Below are 19,262 nucleotides of genomic sequence, written 5' to 3' on the forward strand. Positions count from 1 at the left end.
GTAAAATTAAATTATGCTTTTGGGATTATGCTACAGCATTTTATAAGCTAATAATTGTGAAACAGCTGTTTTACCAAAATGAGCGGATTGTTTGAAAGATGTAAAGAATAAAATAAAAAGTACATCACATTATACACCTTTCAGTTGCAAATGTGACCAGAATACTGTTTCTGTTAAAACTTCTAAACCCCAGAACTTTTACCCTTCTTCAATTTTCCACATAATAATAATAATATAATAATAATAATAATAATAATAATAATAAATCTCCAGGCTGCTCATATGTTTTATGTTATTAAACCTTTTCACTATTTTTGCAAAACAATCAAAAGTTGCTCTTAACCATAGTTTTAAAACTCCGTCAGGCAAGATATAAGAAAAAGCAAACAACTCATGTTAAGCAGAATTTATAGGACACTCACAGCATTTAGGAATGTGCCTAACGGGTGCTTTGGTATAACTGCAGTTTGAGATTTTGACAACCACTCATGACCTGCAATTTCCCCTATAAATATTTAACTGAGAGCACTAAAATAAGAAATGAATTTTAAATCCTCCTTTGTCATTTCTATTGTTGTGACCACATTTTAGATGCCCCAGCTAACTTCAGTAACTCCAGTATTAACATGAGATTTTGTCATCCACAACAGCAAAGTAAATGACCTTTGAAAGGCTCTGATGCCTGAAGTTTATGGTACTGTGAAGTTTAGTATTGGCGTAGTGCATGCATGTTCTCTCCCTTCTCCTCAGAGATTTGTTTAAATAGAAGACAAAACTCAGACGGACCCTATCATTTTATTTCACCTGCTGTTCTATTCAGACCATATATTCACAAATTATTTTTACTTACATTTAATTAAGGTTTAAAAGCTTCAAACTGTATTGTCTGTAGGATTGCAACAGGATAAATAAGAAAAAATGTGAAAGGATACAGGTTATTGGTATTTTTTTTCTTTTCTTTTTTACTATATAATTAACAATGTGCATTTTGTAGGACAGGAAATTAACAAGGCAAGCTATGACTAGGTACTGTGAGACCAATTGGAAGATAATAATTAAAATTATTTTAAATAATAGTATTTTAAACATTCTTATACCGTTACTGGGATTTGTAGTATACAGTGTTTAAAAAACTTGAATTGCATAGTCCATGTCACCAACACACTTTTCATTAAACTTTACAGTCTTGACACACACACAGATTTTTCTTTTACTACCTTGATCCAAAAACTAAAATAATGCAAATTTATATATAAGAGTCATAAGAAAAAGATTTATTTTGATTGTGGGTGTTAACTATTGGTCTACATAATTTTTGTTTGTTTTAATTACGGATGAAAATGAATATGTAGTATAAGCTAGAAAAGTCCAAAATCTGATAACATACAGACAACAAATCTCCTCTTCTAGGAAAGGGAAATCAGGGAAAAAAAAGATATTGAAATAGCATGTGAGCACACAAAAATAAATACCTAAAATGCAATAAAAATTGAGAATAGGAGAAAATAAATTACATGGAGCATATTACACACAGTCTAAGACTGAAAAAAAGGAAATTGTTTTGCAGCTTTAACAATTTATAAATATCTCTTGGAAGCAGAATTGCTAAAATCAGTTAGAAAACTGTCTTAGTAAAAACTGTACTGAATTGCTCATATGTCTATATTACTATTTCTTGTATACCTATAGTCAAAAAAAATGATTTGCTCTCCTAAGAACAGGGGTTCTTAAGATTATGTGTTCTGTTAAGATTTGTAATTAAACACTAAAAGTTCTGCAAATACAGCAGAGAATTCACAGTGCTTGTGATGTTAGTTAATTAATTCAGAAGCACAATGTCAACTGTTTTTGAAGTCTGTTGATTCTCTGTTATAATTTAAAGCAAAACACATTAGATAAGTTTTATACTTCAAAGTAGTCCAACAGATCATTAACTACATAAAAAAATCCAAAAATTTTGAAGAAAAATCCTTAAAGGAAAATGTGTTTGAAGCTTCAGGACAGGTATTTCTCTGAAACACAGCTAGTTGGCCAAACCATCAAATATCCCAAATACTAGGAAACAAGGCTACTCAATGTACAAATAAAAATAAAGATACATATTCAGAAACTCACTGCTACAGTACAATGACTGACATAGCATGGATCCAACTGCTAACCATGGGTATAACCCAGGCTTGTATTGGTATGTACAATGCCAGAGAGCTGTCTGAGTTGATAAATCAGATTCTATCCTTTTAAAGATGTTTCTTTCTCCCCCTTGCCTATAATAGTACAGTTCGTTACTTATTCAAAGCATGAATCCTCCTATACTCAGATCCTGTCCCTTTTGGCTCTGTACATCTCCTGGGAGTGCAGAATGATTCAGTGGTAACTTAGTCATTTGCACATTGTACAAGATGATTTTACTGAAGAGGAAAAAAAAATAAAGGCTGTACTTATCATTGAAACACTTTGTGTTAAATAGAGATAATTAAAGCATCGACAATCAATCTATTTCATGTTTAATTAGCCCCTCTTTCATCATAATTCGTTACTGAAGGTCAAATGTGGGTCACTTTTAAAAACTAATTGCAAAGTATTTAATATAATGCAAACTGAGAACAGAAAACTGAAAGACATTTCTGGACACCTTGAACCAAACAGTTTTAAAGGTACATGTCTGAAAGAAGCCGACAATGTAAATCTTTATATTTTATTATTCTCATTTTTTTTCCTCTACATTGGACTAGAGCTAACATAACATTATTATTTTTATTATTATGCTGTAGGATATTTGATAAGCTGAAAGTTATAGATACACTTTATTACTGAAAGTTGTTATGTGACTTAAAAAGCTGTCTTTGATCTAAGTCTATGCATGTATCTGTGTGTCTAAACATAAAAAGGTGATGTTTTCTTGCATGGTTAAACCCCTTAACACATGAACTTCAGGTCCCATTAAGATGCTGGTCCATGTACATATTTATGAGGAAATGGGCCCGTTCTGTTTATAGATACAATTCACATAGCTGAAAACCAACTTCTCAAAATGCTTCTGCAGTGCAACTCACTAGTTAATGTTAGAAAGGTTATTAACAGATTAACTGACTACCATATAAGAAAAAGTTTTTTTAAAATAATTTTCAGGTATTCCACTTTCATGGAAATTAAATTTTGGTGAAATCTTCGTAAAACTAGCCTTGGGTCCTGTTTCCTCCTCAGTCATGGAACATCCCAAGTCACTTTTGTGACAACAGGAAATGCATTCAATTTTGACTAGTGTGTCAGCACACTCCAGTATGCAAATGTTTTTCTTCACTAAACAGTGTATTTCCAATGAGAAAAGGCATAGGAACAATTCATACAGGATTACAGAATTGGCCAGGAAGGTATATACTCTACAATGCTGCTCAGTATTGGTTCTTCTAATTCTACCGATGGCAACCTGTATCTCTTTGATAAAAATAAATAAATAAAATAAAACAAATGGAGCGTTTCAAGTAATCAATGAGCATTGTTTGTTAAGTGAAGCAAGTAAAGGAGAAACCAAGAGAAAATGATGGGAGAAAAAAAAAATAAACATATGAACAGGCTTTAAAAGACTGATCCTTCAAAAATGGATCATTAACATGCTAATCTCAGTAACGATGAAAAGTTTCAATGAAATAAACCTGCTCACATGCCATTATTTTGCATGGTGAAAGAAGGTGTAGAAAACAGTATACATTAAAAATATATATTTGTAAATAATATGAGAAAACCTACAGTTGTTTAGAATTAGAAACTATATTTTAGAATTACAGTTAAGGATGCAACCCCCCACGTTGCTAAGTGATTGCTGTTATTCAATGACTTTTCCTTATATTTGTCTGTCCTTATTGGAAGTTAATAGTACCCAGGCCCCTGCTTGGGTACTATGTGCAGCACCTGGAGGGTTCAGATTTAAAATCTACAATCCAGTAAAGCACTTCCTTAGACTCATCCCGATTCAGCAAAACCCTTCTGACAAAACACAGGTTTAACTTTTGGCAGGTGCTTAAGGCCTATGGAATACTAGGGGATTTAAACATTAGCTTCCAGATACGTAAAAACTTTACTGAATGGGGAGAATAGCTAAATGGGAGGCTAAAATAATATTTCAGAGAGTAATACCATGGGGGGGGGGGGGGGGGGGGGGAAAGATGAATAAGTTTCAAATAAACTTGTAAAAGATCTTTTAGAAAAGTGATGGTGAAATGTTAGAAGTCTTGAATAGAATTTAGTTTTAAACTTCATAATAAAATACTTAAAGGAGGAGAGTTACAAATTGTTTTTAGCTTTCTCCAATGAGTTTCTCCTATAAAGTAGTGTATCAAACAAGAAGTATTTGGGAATTCATGTAATATAGGCAATGCACTACCTTAAATCAGAATGAAAACAGCTTGCATTCACTTGGGCACACCAATCAGTCACCTAAGTAAAAATTTTTTCCTGACTAAGATAGTGTGTGTACGTGGAAGTATCAATTAACAATTCTAATTACATTAATGGAAAATGAGTATTTCTCTCACCTCTAGTAACTTAGAACAGATACTTCCAGCTGTGTCCACTTATTTATTTTAAAACTTTATACACCTTCTAATGTCTCCTTAGAACATACGGAACTGTCAATGAGTAAATAAAGGCAACCACAGAGATTTCACCTGATCTCCCCATAATGTTCATGTTACTATGCCATTGTCTCTACTTCATATGGACAGCTATGTTTCATACGAAACACTGTGATACACACCACATCATACCAATTTATCTGCAAAGTGCTTCACATTTCTCTCTCAACGTGCTGAACAAGTGTTCCACGTGGTTTGGGTGTTATAAATGCTAATGTGTTTTGCCTGATAAACTGAGAAATGCTCCACTGTCAATGTTTGAGAAGTGAAAAGTCTACATACTGTTTATGCAAATACATCTTAATGTGTATACTAGTATGCAAAAGCATGAACAAAACTATATAAATGTCACTCAGCAATATGCTGGCAACTACCCTCAGGAAACTGGTAACAGAAATTTTATGCCCGGCAGTCTCTGCAGTTATTTGGAAACTTTCCTTAACTAAGTTAGACACATCCTTAGCAAGCATACAAGTACGTTCAACATATTTAAAAATAAAAAGGCATAACTAAGGCATTTAGAATATTGGCTATAAACTACTCAAGTAAACTTGCCTTCACTTACGAACCAGACATCTAGCACAGGAAAACTATCAACACTGAGGTTTTATACCAAAATGGATAAATAATGGAGCAATTCAGAATGCATTTCTTTGAGCTTGACTGCTGCAAGTAAAAGTGTAATAAAGCCTTTTTTATTTTTTTTTCTTTTTACAAATAAGTCTTCTAAAGTATCGTATATTAAAAAATAAGTCCTTACAAAATGTTAAGTAACCCAAAAATATTTTAACATAACCTCAAGTAAGGTATTTAATCAAGCAAAATAGTCATTTGTATGTAACAATCCTTTACCATTAGTACATTCAGCAGGCAAGCTATTCTCCATTGAAAATAAATTACACTTTTAACAGTTTTTAATTCATACGTTTAGATGATTTGCAGCAGCAAGAAAGAAGTAGCATCTGATTAGCATTTGTTCCACTTCTACTTTGTTGTTCCAGTGTTCCCTAAGAACGCATAATCTACTAAGGGCTTAATAAGCCTTACTAGGTGGAAGCTTAGGAACTTTCTCAATACTTTGTATTTTATACAGGCTGTATTTTTAAACTGAAATTATAATGTTCTCCCTAGGAGAGAACTGATGAAATGTATCACCCAGAAACGACTGTGTCAAATATTCTACAAAACATCTGTTTGACATACACATAAACAAAAATATTAGCAGATAGTACATCAGTCACACATTTTTGGTGATCTGGAAGACTGTGTGGCTGATACAATTCGTTTCCTTTTACAGTATCTTAAGTATTTCTGAGCAGAATGCAAATACTGGTTACACACCATAGAACTTCAATTGTAGTAGTCTAGCAGACGTTTCAAAGCATAAAAAATGTCATAGTGTACCATATTTGCATGTTAATAAGTTGAAAAGAAAGCATTTTTGTCAACCTAGTCAGAATTTTCCTGTTTTAGACTTGGCTCTCTATTTGCATGAATCAGCATTCATTTATCTGGAGATTCTTGCGTAACATACGCTGTAGCTGAGGAAACACTCAGAATATTATCTTATGTGGAAGGACGTAATGGGAATCACCAAGTGTTAAATATCTATCTCATTTATACAGCCCGAAAAGCGCTCCCAAGAAGAGAAATAACTTCTGTTCAGGCTACATATGTGTCTTACAAAATAAACAAAGCTTTCATTTAGGAGCTTGTTTCTCCGCTGTACTATCCCTGCATTATTTCAAGGCTTGTAGGGAAGTCCCTGCCGCTACCGCTTCTATACTGCTGGGGCTTCACCGAGCCAACCTCCACCAGCACGGTGGAGATCAGAGCCAGCCGCTTAGAGCACCGGCGAAGGAAGGCTCACCTCGCTCCGAGAGGTCTCAGGGAAGTCAGCCTCTCTGCAGACATAACTGTGCACCAGCTGGGCTGGCAAATTAGGGCCCCTCAGTTTGAATTAAGTAATTTGATGTGACGTACATTAAAAAAAAAAAAAAAAAAAAAAAAAAAAGCATGCTGGGGTCCGATTCTAAGCTCACTAACATTTATGTGTGTTCAGAGCAACCGCTGAACATCAGTGAAATCTCCGTGATGTAAATTAGAGCACAGATAGGCTTTTTAGAATATTTAAGCATTGCGATCCTAATGAACGACCTGATAATTACAGCCATTAACGTTTCAGCGCGGCGGCTGCAAATCCACTCTCACCCACCGCCTCAGCAAGCATCAGGCCGGCAGCAAAGCCCCAGCCTCCCTCACCACCCCAAAAAAACCCCAAACTTTCCTCCCACCTCGCTGCCCCTGCTGCTCAGCCTCCGGTGCAAGCCAGGCCGGGCCCGGGGGCGGCAGAACAGCCCTCTTGGGGTTCGTGCCCCCCACCCCGCCCCCAAAACGGGCCCTAAGGAGGGTGAGAGCCCACAAGCAGGTTATTTCGGGTTTGCTCGCTGTCAGCGACGGCTGCCTGCTGCCCGCCCCCGTGGCCAGCTGCCTGCTGGTGGGGGGACGCGGGGAGTGGGCTCAGCACTCGGGGGGGCGCCCCCCGCCGGTGTGGCCGCAGGGGCAGGCCAGTGGGTGGGTGCGGGTGGTACCCCACAAAAGTTAATAATAAAGATCTCTGACTGTCCTTCCTGCGTGGTGTGCACCTGGCTGGGGGGCATGGGTTGGGGGGGCTATTGGGGGCTGAAGGGGTCGTTGCGCCTGGTGGTCGCGTGTGCTCGTGTATGGGGGGGGGAGGCGGGCACCGGCGCTCCCTCCACCCGTGTGCGCGTGCCCGTGCGCGTGTGCGCGTGCCCGCGCGTGCCGGGGGCGTGCGCGCGGCGCGGCTCCCTTACCTGCTTGCCGTACTTGCTGCTGGCCTGGCAGCTGTACTCGGAGCAGTGGTCCGACCCGATGGAGATGTTGTCGCCGGCGCCCACGAAGGTGTTGGCCGGGGGCAGGTCCTGCACGGCCTGGTGCTTTTTGCCGGCGGTGGGGGACTGGGGGTGCAGCTGGACGGTGGGCAGCGGCGAGCTGGACTTGTAGTGCCTGGCCAGGTCGGGGCTGCCCGGGCCCCCGTTGACCGAGCGGTAGCGCCCCATACCGGGGCTGTCCGAGAGCTTCTCGTTGACGCTGTCGTAGCGCTGCCCGTTGGGCTTGGAGGCTTCGACGGTGACGATGCTGCTGTAGAGGGGCTGCTTGCCCTTCTTGCCTTTCTTGTCCTTCTTGGGCTTCTTGGCCTTGTCGTGCTGCTGCGGGGTGAAGAAGTCCTCGTGGTCCTTCTTGCCGGCCTCGTAGCCGTGCTTGCCCTTGGAGCGGCAGTAGCGGGCCATGACCACCACCAGGATGAGGAGGATGACGGTCATGATGCCGGCCACCACGCCGATGACAATGCTAAGCCGCTGCTTGCTCAGCTCGTAGCTGGGGTCGCCGGCGATGTCCTGGGCCAGAGGCGTGTGGAGGCTGCGGGCCACCTGGCTCTCCACCACGGTGGCGTTGGACAGGCTCTCGTTGACGAAGACGTGGAGCAGGGCGGTGGTGGACTGGGGCGGCTGCCCGCTGTCGTTCACCTGCACCACGAGGCGGTGCAGGCCATAGTGCTTGGGGGCCAGCTTGCCCACCAGCGACACCACGCCGCTGGCCGGGTCGATCTCGAAGAGCTTGAAGGGGTTGCCCCCGACGATGCTGTAGTTGAGGTCGGCGTTGAGGCCGGTGTCGGCGTCGGTGGCCACCACGGTGGCCACCACGGTGCGCATGTTACTGGAGGGCGGCAGCACAGTGTAGGAGCTGTTGCTGGGGAAGGTGACGGTGGGCGCGTTGTCGTTCTCATCCATCACGAAGAGGGACACGGTAGCGGTGGCCGAGCGCGGCGGCTCGCCCCCATCCACCGCCTTCACTTTGAAGGTGTAGCTGGTCTGCTGCTCCCGGTCGAAGGAGACGGTGGAGTAGATGGTTCCCGTGTCGTTCTCGATGGAGAAGATGCCGGCTGCCTGGTCGTGCTCGCCGGGCTGGATGGAAAGGCTGAGTTCAGCGTTGCGCCCCTTGTCGAAGTCCATCACGGTCACCATGCCCACGGGGCTGTTGGGCTGCAGGTTCTCCTTCACGTAGAAAGTGAACACGTCCTGCATGAAGCGCGGCTCGTTGTCGTTGCGGTCCGCCACCCGCACCACCACCGTGGTGGAGCCCTGCAGTGACGGCACCCCCTTGTCCCGGGCCGTTACCTGGAACTCGTAGGTGTCGCGCTGCTCGCGGTCCAGCACCGCCTGCACCGACACGTCCCCAGAGTCAGGGTCGATGCTGAAGATGCCGCCCGGCGTCTCTGAGGAGAGGGGCGAGGGCTCCAGGGAGTAGGTGAGCTCGGCGTTCTTACCGCTGTCCGCGTCCGTGGCCACCACCGTGGCCACCCTCTCGCCGGGCAGGTTGTTCTCCGGGAAGGAGACCTCCAGCACGGCCTGGCCGAACACGGGAGGGTTGTCGTTGGTGTCAGCGACCCGCACCAGCAAAGAGTTGTTGCTGGACAAGCTGGGGCTGCCCGAGTCCACGGCCACGATCACCACGTTGTAGTCGCGGACCGCCTCGTAGTCCAGTGGGGCCGAAGTGTGGAGGAAATACTTGCGCTTGTTCTGCGGCTCCCCTTCGCCCTCGCTGGCCGGCTTGAGCTGGAAGGGCACGTCGCCCACCACGGTGCAGGTCACCACGCCGTTTTCACCCTGGTCCCGGTCCGACACCTGCACCAGGGCGATGGGAGTGTCTACCAGGACGTCCTCTGCCACGCTGGCCACCCCGTCCCGCAGCGGGATGCGCCCGATTTTCCGGATGTCGATGGTGGGCACGTTGTCGTTCTCGTCGCGGATGTTCAGGACCACCGTGGCCTTGTCAGTCTTGGGGGGCTGCCCGCGGTCTCGGGCCATCACGGTGAAGCGAAGCTGGTTCACCTCCTCCCGGTCGATGCGGTGCAAGACGCTGAGCCAGCCCGAGGTCTCGTCCAGCCGCAGCAGGCGCCTCACGGACTCGGTGGCCGCCCCGAAGACATACTCAATCTGCCCGTTCACCCCCACGTCCAGGTCGGCGGCTCGCAGCTGCAGGATGGGGGTACCGGGGCTGCTGTTCTCGGCCAGGTCCGCCTCATAGACGCTCTTCTCGAAGCGGGGGCTGTTGTCGTTCACGTCGGTGATCAGCACCCGCAGGATGGCCTGCGACGAGCGCGCCGGGTCGCCGCCGTCCCGCACGCGGAGGCTCAGCTCGTAGGAGTCCCGCTGCTCGCGGTCCAGCGCCCCCTTGACGATCAGCTGCGGCTGCTTCTCCCCGTCCAGGGTGTCGGCCACCTGCAGCTCGAACACGCTGCTGCGGGCCGCTGCATCCGCCTCCTGCCTCCGCTTGCTGCCGCCGGGGTAGAGGGCGCTCTCCGAGCCGGTGGGCACCGACCCCCCCCCGCCGCCGCCCCCGCCGCCGCCACCACCGCCACCGCCGCCGCGCCGTCCCCCGTCCCCGCCGGGCTCCTGCAGCAGCTCGTAGCGCTCGATGCCGTTGCGGCCGAAGTCCCTGTCGGTGGCGGTGGGGAGCAGGTAGAGGGTCCCCACGGGCCGGTTCTCCTCCACGGTGAGCGTGAGGACAGGGGAAGGGAAGGTGGGGGTGTTGTCGTTGATGTCCAGGATGATGACCCGGCCCTCGAAGAGGTCCACCCAGCTCTGCGAGGGGCCGATGACCGACACCTCGAAGTCCAGGAAGCACTCATTCTCGTCGAAGATCATCTGGCACTGCGGCAGCTTCTCACGGTCGATGCGCCGCTCCGTGGTGCTCAGCTCCCCGGTCATGTTATCGATCTTGAGGTAGTCGGAGCCCGATTCCAGGCTGAATGTCACCTCTCCGGAGCCCGTCACGATCCCTAGGTCGGCAGCCACGTTGCCGATGCGGATGTCGGCGGGTCCCTCCTCGGCCAGCCGGTACCTCAGGAGCTGCTTGGCCGCTGCCAGGCTGACCCAGAGCGGCGGAGGCAGGAGGAGCAAGAAGCAGCAGCAGTAGCAATGCACAAAGCCAAGGAGAGTCCGCATCTTCCTCATCTTCTTCGCACTGAAAACCCCCCTCCTCTCACTCCCACCCGCCCCCCAGTAAACTCCCCTGGTAAGCCAACAGAACAGCTGAGCGTCCGAGGTGATCAGTTATAAAATCCTTCTGCTTCTGGAAACTTATTGTCTCATGGCTGGTGCAATCGGTGGCCAAAAGCCTGCTGTTGGCTCCTCTGCTGCTCTCCCTGCCTTCCAGTTGCGATATACTTACAGTTCACGGGACAGTGTATTTTGCTTTTTAAAGATTCATCTCGGCAGATAGGATGGGATTTTCCTCCTCCTCCCCCTTCTCCTCCTCCTCCTCTCTGATTTTACTGTAATCACTTTGCAAGGTTTGCAATAAAAGCAGGAGCAGCACTGTGCGATTTGAAGCCCCCCAGGTCGTCTTCTTCGACACTAGAGTTAACTACAATTCACACACTCTCTCTCTCTCCTCTCTCTCTCTCTCTCTCAGCCGTTTACGACCAATGCATTAGCTTTATTCTTTCCCCTCTCTGCACACACAGTAAAAAAAAATGTGATTTGCTTTATTCAAAGGGCTTGTGTCCGGGAAAACTCCAAATCCTTTTAGCAACGGGCAGTTCTTTAAAAAATATATAATAATTTAAAAGGCAAAGAAAAAAAAATCCCAATAATGTCGGTAGCTGCACAATTGGTAGGAGAAGAACCCCGTGTATTACAGAGCAGTCCATAAAATATCCCCTTTGGCTGGTAGAAAAGCACCCAAATCCATCTTCAGAGATCGCCTGAAATGTTCAGCTCTTTCTCCGGAGAGGATTTTTTTTAACAACTCTGCGCAAGGTCATTAGTCACAAAGCAACGATACAGAAACTGCAGAAGCCTTTTGCCCGGAATTTGCAAGGCTGTAGATATGAACATACACACACAACAGTCCCAAGTTTGTTTTTGCATCCGCAGTTTGTGTGTGTGCCTTACCTGCATTTGCACTGCATGTGTTATAGCAATCTGGATCTGCAGCACTGAGAGCGATTCACAAATGAGATTGCAGTCTCTCTCTCCCTCTCCCTCTCTCTCTCTCTCCTCTTCCTTCCCGTCCCAATGCAGGTAACCAGATCTGAACTTGATCCTTTCAGTTCAAAGGTTAGCAACAAAACTATGTGTCCAAAGGCGATTATTGGTCTCTCGTTAATACACCCGGAGCGGAACAAGATGTAACTGGATCCCCCACGTGAATTAACACAGATTCTGAATTACATCCATATAAGCGGAATGGCAAAGGGGAGGGGAAAAGAGCCGCGGCGCGATTAAAAAAAAAAAAAAACGCAACAAAAAAAACCCACGGAGTTCTATTTGCAAATAAAATTGTATCAGTCAGTTGTTTCCTGTGATCTGCACCGCCACGGTGGGTGAAATCTGCAATTGTGTATTCCCTCCTGTGTCTTTCAGAGAAGTGTGGCTCAGGCGCTTTCACGGCAGAGCGGCTTGTGCTTTAAAATGTTGAATGGCAACTGAGAAGCTTCCCACTCGGAAGAAAAAAAAAAAAAAAAAAAGAAAAAAAAAAAGCAGTAAACCGGCAAGTTTGCCCAAAGTGGTGGGAGCTGCTGAAGCCTCTCTCGGTAGCTCTTCCCTGACGCTGCAGCAGTACAGCCGCCTGCGCTACATACACACAGAAAGAGAGAGGGAGAGAGAGAGCGAGAGTGAGAGAGGGAGGGAGGAGGAGGAGGAGGAGGGAGGAGGAGGAGGACGAGTCAAGCGCTGCACTCCAGAAAGCCCAGCCTTACCCTCTGTCTCTGCTGCTGCTAGTGCTGCAAGTGGGATAGCTGCTCATCACAAAACACCAGTTCTGTCCTCAGAACCGATCCTCATTACACGCCCGAGCGTTGCTGCTGTTGCTGTCTCTAACCCGTGATCTATAGTGATTCTCTCCTACCCGTTCCCTCCCCACCTCCGCTGTAGACTGTGAACCGAGCAACGATTTTTTAAGCAAATGTTTATTCGCCTTTCTCTTAGGCAGAGCTGGTGCACGCTCGGGGCTCTGCATTTTGTGGAATCACGCTGGTAAGAAAACTCATTTCGCACAGATTCCCACCTTCCCCTGTCGTGTCAGTGCTTTTGTGAAATAGCTGCAGTCACCGGAACGGCATAAAACTCCAGGGAGGAAGGGGGGCTGCCTTAGATCTCAGACTTTCGTCCTGTTTCCCAGTGCTGTTTGAGCCTTTTGGGCTTTGTTTTCATGCACTTCCTATTTCCATGATTTGAATGTGCCTTTTCAGCGTGCTTGTGGGTTTCCTAGGGGAAAAAAAAAATCGGAGAAAAGATCAGGGAGGGGGGCGAGAGGGCTAGTAGAATGTAAGAAGTAACAGATTTATTTCCGAACAGACTTGCAGCTTCGATGATTGCTAAAACGTAGCGTCATCTACCTGGGTAAGTGGGAAATAAACTTTAACGTTAAGCTCTCCGTTCAACTTTGTCTGTCCTAGTGTCCCTAGTTCGCCTCTCCTTTTGACTTTGTGCCATTTAATCGCCTCTGGCATTTGCGTGCCCCTGCCCCTGCGCTGCGGGTGGTGCCTGGCTTCTGTGTCTGTCCTCTCCGGTGGGTTCTCAGAGGGAAAAAAGGGGGGGAACCCGGCAGGCTGGAGGGAGAGGGGGGACCTGGGGGCGAGCTCAGGGCAGCCCGTGGAAAGCGACCCGGCGTGTGCGTGTGTGCGCAGCGGGGAGGGGGGCGGCACGAATCCAGCTGCTCTCTCCCCCTGTGGGAAAACAAGTTGCTGCGAGATCTGTGGGTGCGCGTATTCCTTGCATTAAGCGGTCATTCTGAATAAAGACGCATGCAGGCAGGCGAGTATAATGAATTGTCTTTCTTTCATCCCGGTGACATCTGAGCAAAAGCGGCCGGATACCGAGGTGGTTCAAAGCAATGGTCACAGCTTGTCTTTGTCATTCGGGGCGGCGAGTGAATGTGGGAGGGAGGGAAGGTTGCCACCTCTTTCTCTGGGGAGTCCAGAGGCACAGAGGGGCAGAGCCACGCTGCGTGGAGTCTGCTCGGAAGCGGGAGTGACTGCTCCCCGCTCCGGAGGGCTGCAAGGCTTCGGCCGCTCTCCCCGCCTCGCCAGGACGCAAAAACCCTCCCCCGCAACTGCTGAAGACACTCGGCTTTATATCTGCAGCATCAGCGAGAAAGCCCGGCTCGGCGCAGGCTCAGTGCTCACCGCCGCAGTCCCGGACGGAGGAGGGGGGCTCGGGAGCTCAGCATCTTTGCAGCGGGTTAAGTAGGATTAATACCAAATCCCTATTATATTTGCCAAGCAACTTGAATTTATCAAAATTCCCCCTCGCCGTTCTGGAGCTCCGAGAGGAGGAAATTTTGCCCACATTGTAAGATCCAGACATACCAGTACGTAGGGAATACCAGCATACTGCATTACACTGGCTCCCCGCACTAGCAATACAATTGCAACCCGAAGCTCCCGCTGCTCCCTTCCCTTTGTGCTTTTAAACGCAGCCAGGAAACTTAATGTATTCGCCAGGGGAGGGGCGGGATGAAAGCGCTTTTAACCTCCCCGCCATAAACTTTAATCGGATTCCCGGCTGTTGCACGGCATGGACTCCTCGCCTCTTCTCTGCGTCTCCTTCCCCGTTGTCTCCCATTTCTACTACGGTCTGCTTTGCGAGAGCCTTTTCCAAGTGAATGAGTGATTTCTTTCTCTTGCCGTGTGCAATCTCTCCCCCCTCCCCTTCCTACCCTCTTTGGCCTCTCTTACACACACTATGTCTTTCACATGCGGTCTGCGCCCCCCAGCCCCCTCCCTTTCTTTCTCTTTTGCAGTGTCTTCACATGCAATCTCTCTCTGAATGTGCAATGTCTTTCCTGCTCGGGAGTGCTGCGTCCTTCACAGTGGATTGGTTCCTCTTTCGGAGCAGAGGTAACGGCTCCCCCCTCATCCCCCCCCCCCCTTTTCTATCATCCCCCCTTCCTCCCCCTCTTCCTTTCCTCCCCCAGGGCAGGCAAACGGCGTGGGAAATGGGCCCGACGTGCGCTGCATGGTGGATAGCAGCGCCGCTCCTGGTCCACGTGCCTTGGCAGCCGGGAGGGGGACGGGGCCGTGCTGGCCGTGTCCCCCCCCCGCGCCCCTCCCCGCACCCCGCTTCTTCTTGCGGGGAGGGGAGGAGAGGGGAATCACCCCCGCCCCCTCTCCCCCCACCCCGGCACGGCGGCGAGGGCGCTCGCGGCTGTTTGGGGGGCGGTAGGACCGAGTCCAGCTGTTTTGGGCGGGGGAGGTTTCGCCCTCTCGGTGAAATCTGTTGCGCAGTACAGCCCCCCCTCCCCGCTGCCCCCCCCCTCTCCCCGATGCACACAGGCGCTGCTCAGCCACTATCCGGCATTTGCCCTCCTGATCTGGCGAGATCAATTGGGAAGCGGGATCACAAATGTAATCGGCTGTTATAAATAAAAGAGCCCGAGATGCTGGAGATACACAGAGGGAAATAAGAGCTCGTGTCCTTAAAGGGAACATCTGATAAGGCCACCGAGGTGGCATCTTGCGTGTGGGAAGGAATCCGTCTTGCTGACATTCGCAGCCTGCTGTACGTGGGGAAATCCTAAAGCAGGCTGGGAGCTTCCTCAGCTCCTCTGCATCCCTCTCCCCTCCCCCGAAACTCCCTTTCCGACACTCTGCAGCGGGGCTTTGTTGCTGTTGTAGCTGGTGATTGGAAAGCCAGGGGTCATGGCTAAAATATGCAGATGCCATTAGTGGCTAGCGGATCTGCATGTCTCGGCGGAGCCGGCTCCTGCCGCCCCCGTCCCAACTCGTACTCGGCGCTTTCAGCCCAGGACGATTGGGTTCTGCAGTTTAGGGACGCCGCTGGCTCCAACCAGAGCGTCACTTCTCGGGGCTGCAGTGGGAACCCACCTTGGCTTAAAGACAGACTGGTTATTTAACTAGCTGTATCACTCTATACGTTAATGTATATTATTATGAGCTCATTTGCGCGCACGCACGCGCGCACACAAAAGAACAAGCTCCCGAAGGGGGAAAAAAATCAGGTGGGCTTGGAAGTAACATATCCGTAATAATACGAGGAAAAGGTTAAATACAGTAAACATGACAGCAAATTCGAAAGCAAGAGAAAAATAGCGACAAAACCCCTCCATAAAGCGGTTAAAGCCGTTTGACTGTGGGGAGAAACTAACTCAAGAACTCCACCAAGGGACAAACAGATGAAATGACACCACAGAAGCACTAAGCCCGCGTTGACCTTTCATCTTTCTAAAGTGTCTTGCTGATCTGGTGCAATTCTGTTGTGATCTCTTCACCTCCCTCCCCTACCACAACCTCCCTCTAGCCGCTTCAGAGCTCCCTTAGTTCGTTGCAGTGAATATAGTGGGAAGTCGGCTGAATTATAGGGAGTGCTGACACTTGCCCGGTGTCTTTCACAGCTTTGCAAAAATGCTTGCTGTGTAGCAGCAGGAAATAGACAGGAGTGATTAAATTATTCATTGCAGCAACAGCATTTCTGATGGACGTTCAAACTTAGGAGTTTAAATAAGGAAACCACAGATTTACTTTTAAGCAGATAATAGCTGCATGTGTGCTTGCTTAACTGAAGGCTGGCTAAACATGGAATTAGTTATGTTGTTTAAGTCCTCTTATTTTTACTCACTGTGAGAAGTTTGAACTAGATAACACCGTGAAAGTTACTGACAGTGGTTAAATCTTACATAATTATAACTGCTCATTCTTAGAGTAATATTTGAGGTCTGTTCAAAATAGATGGTTGCTTTCTTGCATAAGCATCATTCCATCATTATTTCACAGTTCTCACATTTACAAAGAATGCTGAAAAGTAACATTTAGTAAAAGGGGTAGTCAGTCTGTTTACTAGGATTTTTATTTTTATTTTTTTATTTTTATTTTTTTGCAGTGAATATAGACTTCTTTACATATTGCAAAGATTAATCTTGTTTTTCTTCCTTTCTTTCTTTCTTGCTTGCTTGCTTACTTGCTTTCTTGTCATTATTCCAAAGGATCTGTTCTGAAAGGTCTTTTGCAGACAGGGTATTTTTTTTTTCCATATGACAAAAATTCTAACCATTCAAAATCATGCATAAATGACAGATAGATTATGCTTGAAATCAGAAGGAAAAATTAATGAAAAGTCTTTACAAAGCATATGAATTTTCATGAGGGAAGGCAGATATGGGGTATATTTATGCTTCATAGGCAACTACTGGATGTTCTGGATTAGTAAGGATATAAACAAGTGCTGCACCCAGCCTCATTGCTTCATAGATTTTATTTATTTATTTATTTTAATTTAAACTGTTGTTCAATTTCTTTAAATGCAAAGAAAACTATAGAAAAGAAAAAAGCATGTAAAGTGTGTGTGCATGAATTTCATGTGCAAAGATGAGAGGGGAATTATGGATCATTAGCATATATTCTACAACAGAAGATATAATGACACACTGAGGGGAGATAATTAAAACTGGATTTAATTTAAATGAAAGGTATAAGAACCAGGTAGGATTGACAAAGAAAGAAAAATGTGTTCATTGTCACTGAAAATATTACATGAGTACACTTATGCGTATGGATTCAGCAGCACAGAACACCAGTTACTTTTGGAAATAATGTAAGATTTTTTGATATAATGCTTTTTATATTTTTTGATATAATGTTCTTCATATAAAGTTGATATTAATAGTGAGCATATTGAAGGACAAAGTACTTTGTAACTTATCCCTATGAGACAGTGGGAACTGCAATGACCTGCTCAGTCACCCAGCAAGCCACTAACAAATGGGTCTTTCCAAGTTCATCAGACCACAGCTTTGCACTTCTATACCTTTTTAATGCATTCTGGATTCAACTCAGTATTTGTCTTTGAATACATGGCAGTTATTTCCTCTTTATTTGATGGACTGCTGGAAAGTCAAAACAGTTCATTCTAAGGAGAGTTTAAAATTTGAGTTCCAGAGAACTACATATACAAGGGAGTCTTGTATCGTGAAACCTGATGGATATCAGTAAAACATAATAAACTCTTATATTGTAATAGTTATTCTGAAGTTCCTGTTCTCACTTGTTTCTGTCAGCTGGCCTTTATATACTGAACTGTGTAAACACGCTTTCTGAAACCATTTTGCCTCTATGTACTCTTGAAACCTACTCCACATAATATAACTTTCCAGTTCTATGCTCTACATTTTCATATATTTTTATTTTATTTTATTTTTAGGATGTTGCAAGTATCTTTGCTGTGAGTTAAAGTTTTCTGTAATATCAAAATGAGAATAACCAGATCACAAAATCTTTTGTCTGATATTCCTAGTGCATTCTGTTCAGCTTTCATTTATTATTAATATAATTTGGGATAGTATAAAAGATCTGGCACATCTTCATGAATCTACTGTGTCAACTGCCTGTTGAATAGAAGAGGAAATATCCAAGCAAGATGGCTGTGCTGCAGAATTCAGAGAAAGAAACTTTGATATTAAAATTAAAATGTCGTTATGGATAATTGAATTCTGCGGAGTTCAATTCTCTTCTATAAGTTAACTCCAATATATGTTATTGGTTAAACCTAAAATGTCTTTTTAAGTCTACACATATTCACTTACTTACTTCTGAACTTCAATGTTTCTGTTTAGTTCATCAGAAATAATCATTGCTCTTCAGCTGAAATAAGGGCTATATAAATACACAGTTATTATAAATTAAGGAATTAAATATGGTGACAAGGGAAGTAATTTAGAGTAGGACTAAGCTGTTGATTGTTTATTGGACCGTCTATTTGGCCTCGATCTGCAAAGAATAAAACAGCTTTACTAGATATTTTATAATGTTAGTCTTCTCATTTCTTTTCATATGAAAAGTGCAACATTAGAACACTTACAGGTTATATTGCTGTAACTCTTAATTAGCTGTTTATTGCAGAAGCATACATTTTTTTTTTCCCTAATCCTTTGTTGGACCCTAAAAGAGTTGTGACTATTCACCAAAAAGCATAAGGGCCATTCACCTGCTCCCATCTACTGTTAGTGGTGTGACAGAGGAAGAAACAGTGTGAAGAGTCAGTCCCCTGAACTTTCCCTGCACCTTTCTCTATATTGCATAGCTCCAGTGAAGAGCTTTGGCAGTTAGCCAAAATAAGAATTTGAGGTCGGTGAAGGCCCTGCTTATCTCATCCTAAAGAAGGATCCCATAAACACTGAGGAAAAAAATAAAGCCAAATCCATCCAGCAAGCAAATACGTTTTAGGCTGCTAAGCACTGATCAATATGCTGCTTATGAAATGCTTTGCACAGCTACCTTTATTCTCCAAAATAAGAGGGAGTGGGTTGAGCCACCCTTCCTGTAGGCAAGATTACATAGCCAGTCTTTGAAATTGTTTGTCCTCCTGCTGCCTCTTTTGCACTTTTTGCCATGCACAGTTAGCCATACTTTAATGTCAACTTTAACTATTTTGAAGAGTTTTCTTGAGATCATCCATTGCATAATTACATTTTTAGCTTCCTTTATAAGAATAAGCAGTACTGTATGGAGTGGGGTTTTATGACCTACAATATATCTAGAAGAAGAGAGGTACTGATAAGTTTCCACATTTTTCATCTTCTGATAGAAGC

At 45.6% G+C, this 19,262-nt stretch overlaps 1 protein-coding gene across 1 annotated transcript in view; it reads right to left on the minus strand.

Moving 5' to 3' along the window:
• The window catches only part of PCDH7 (protocadherin 7), a 284,314-nt gene extending 273,645 nt beyond the window's left edge, over nucleotides 1-10,669 (minus strand). Inside the window, exon 1 of the mRNA XM_035547147.2 lies at nucleotides 7,466-10,669. Within this exon, the coding sequence (XP_035403040.1) occupies nucleotides 7,466-10,669 (3,204 nt within the window). The remainder of the gene's footprint in view (nucleotides 1-7,465) is intronic.
• Between the last annotated feature and the right edge of the window lie 8,593 nt (nucleotides 10,670-19,262).

Source organism: Cygnus atratus, chromosome 4 (genome assembly GCF_013377495.2).
Source record: "Cygnus atratus isolate AKBS03 ecotype Queensland, Australia chromosome 4, CAtr_DNAZoo_HiC_assembly, whole genome shotgun sequence".
NCBI lineage: Eukaryota > Metazoa > Chordata > Aves > Anseriformes > Anatidae > Cygnus > Cygnus atratus.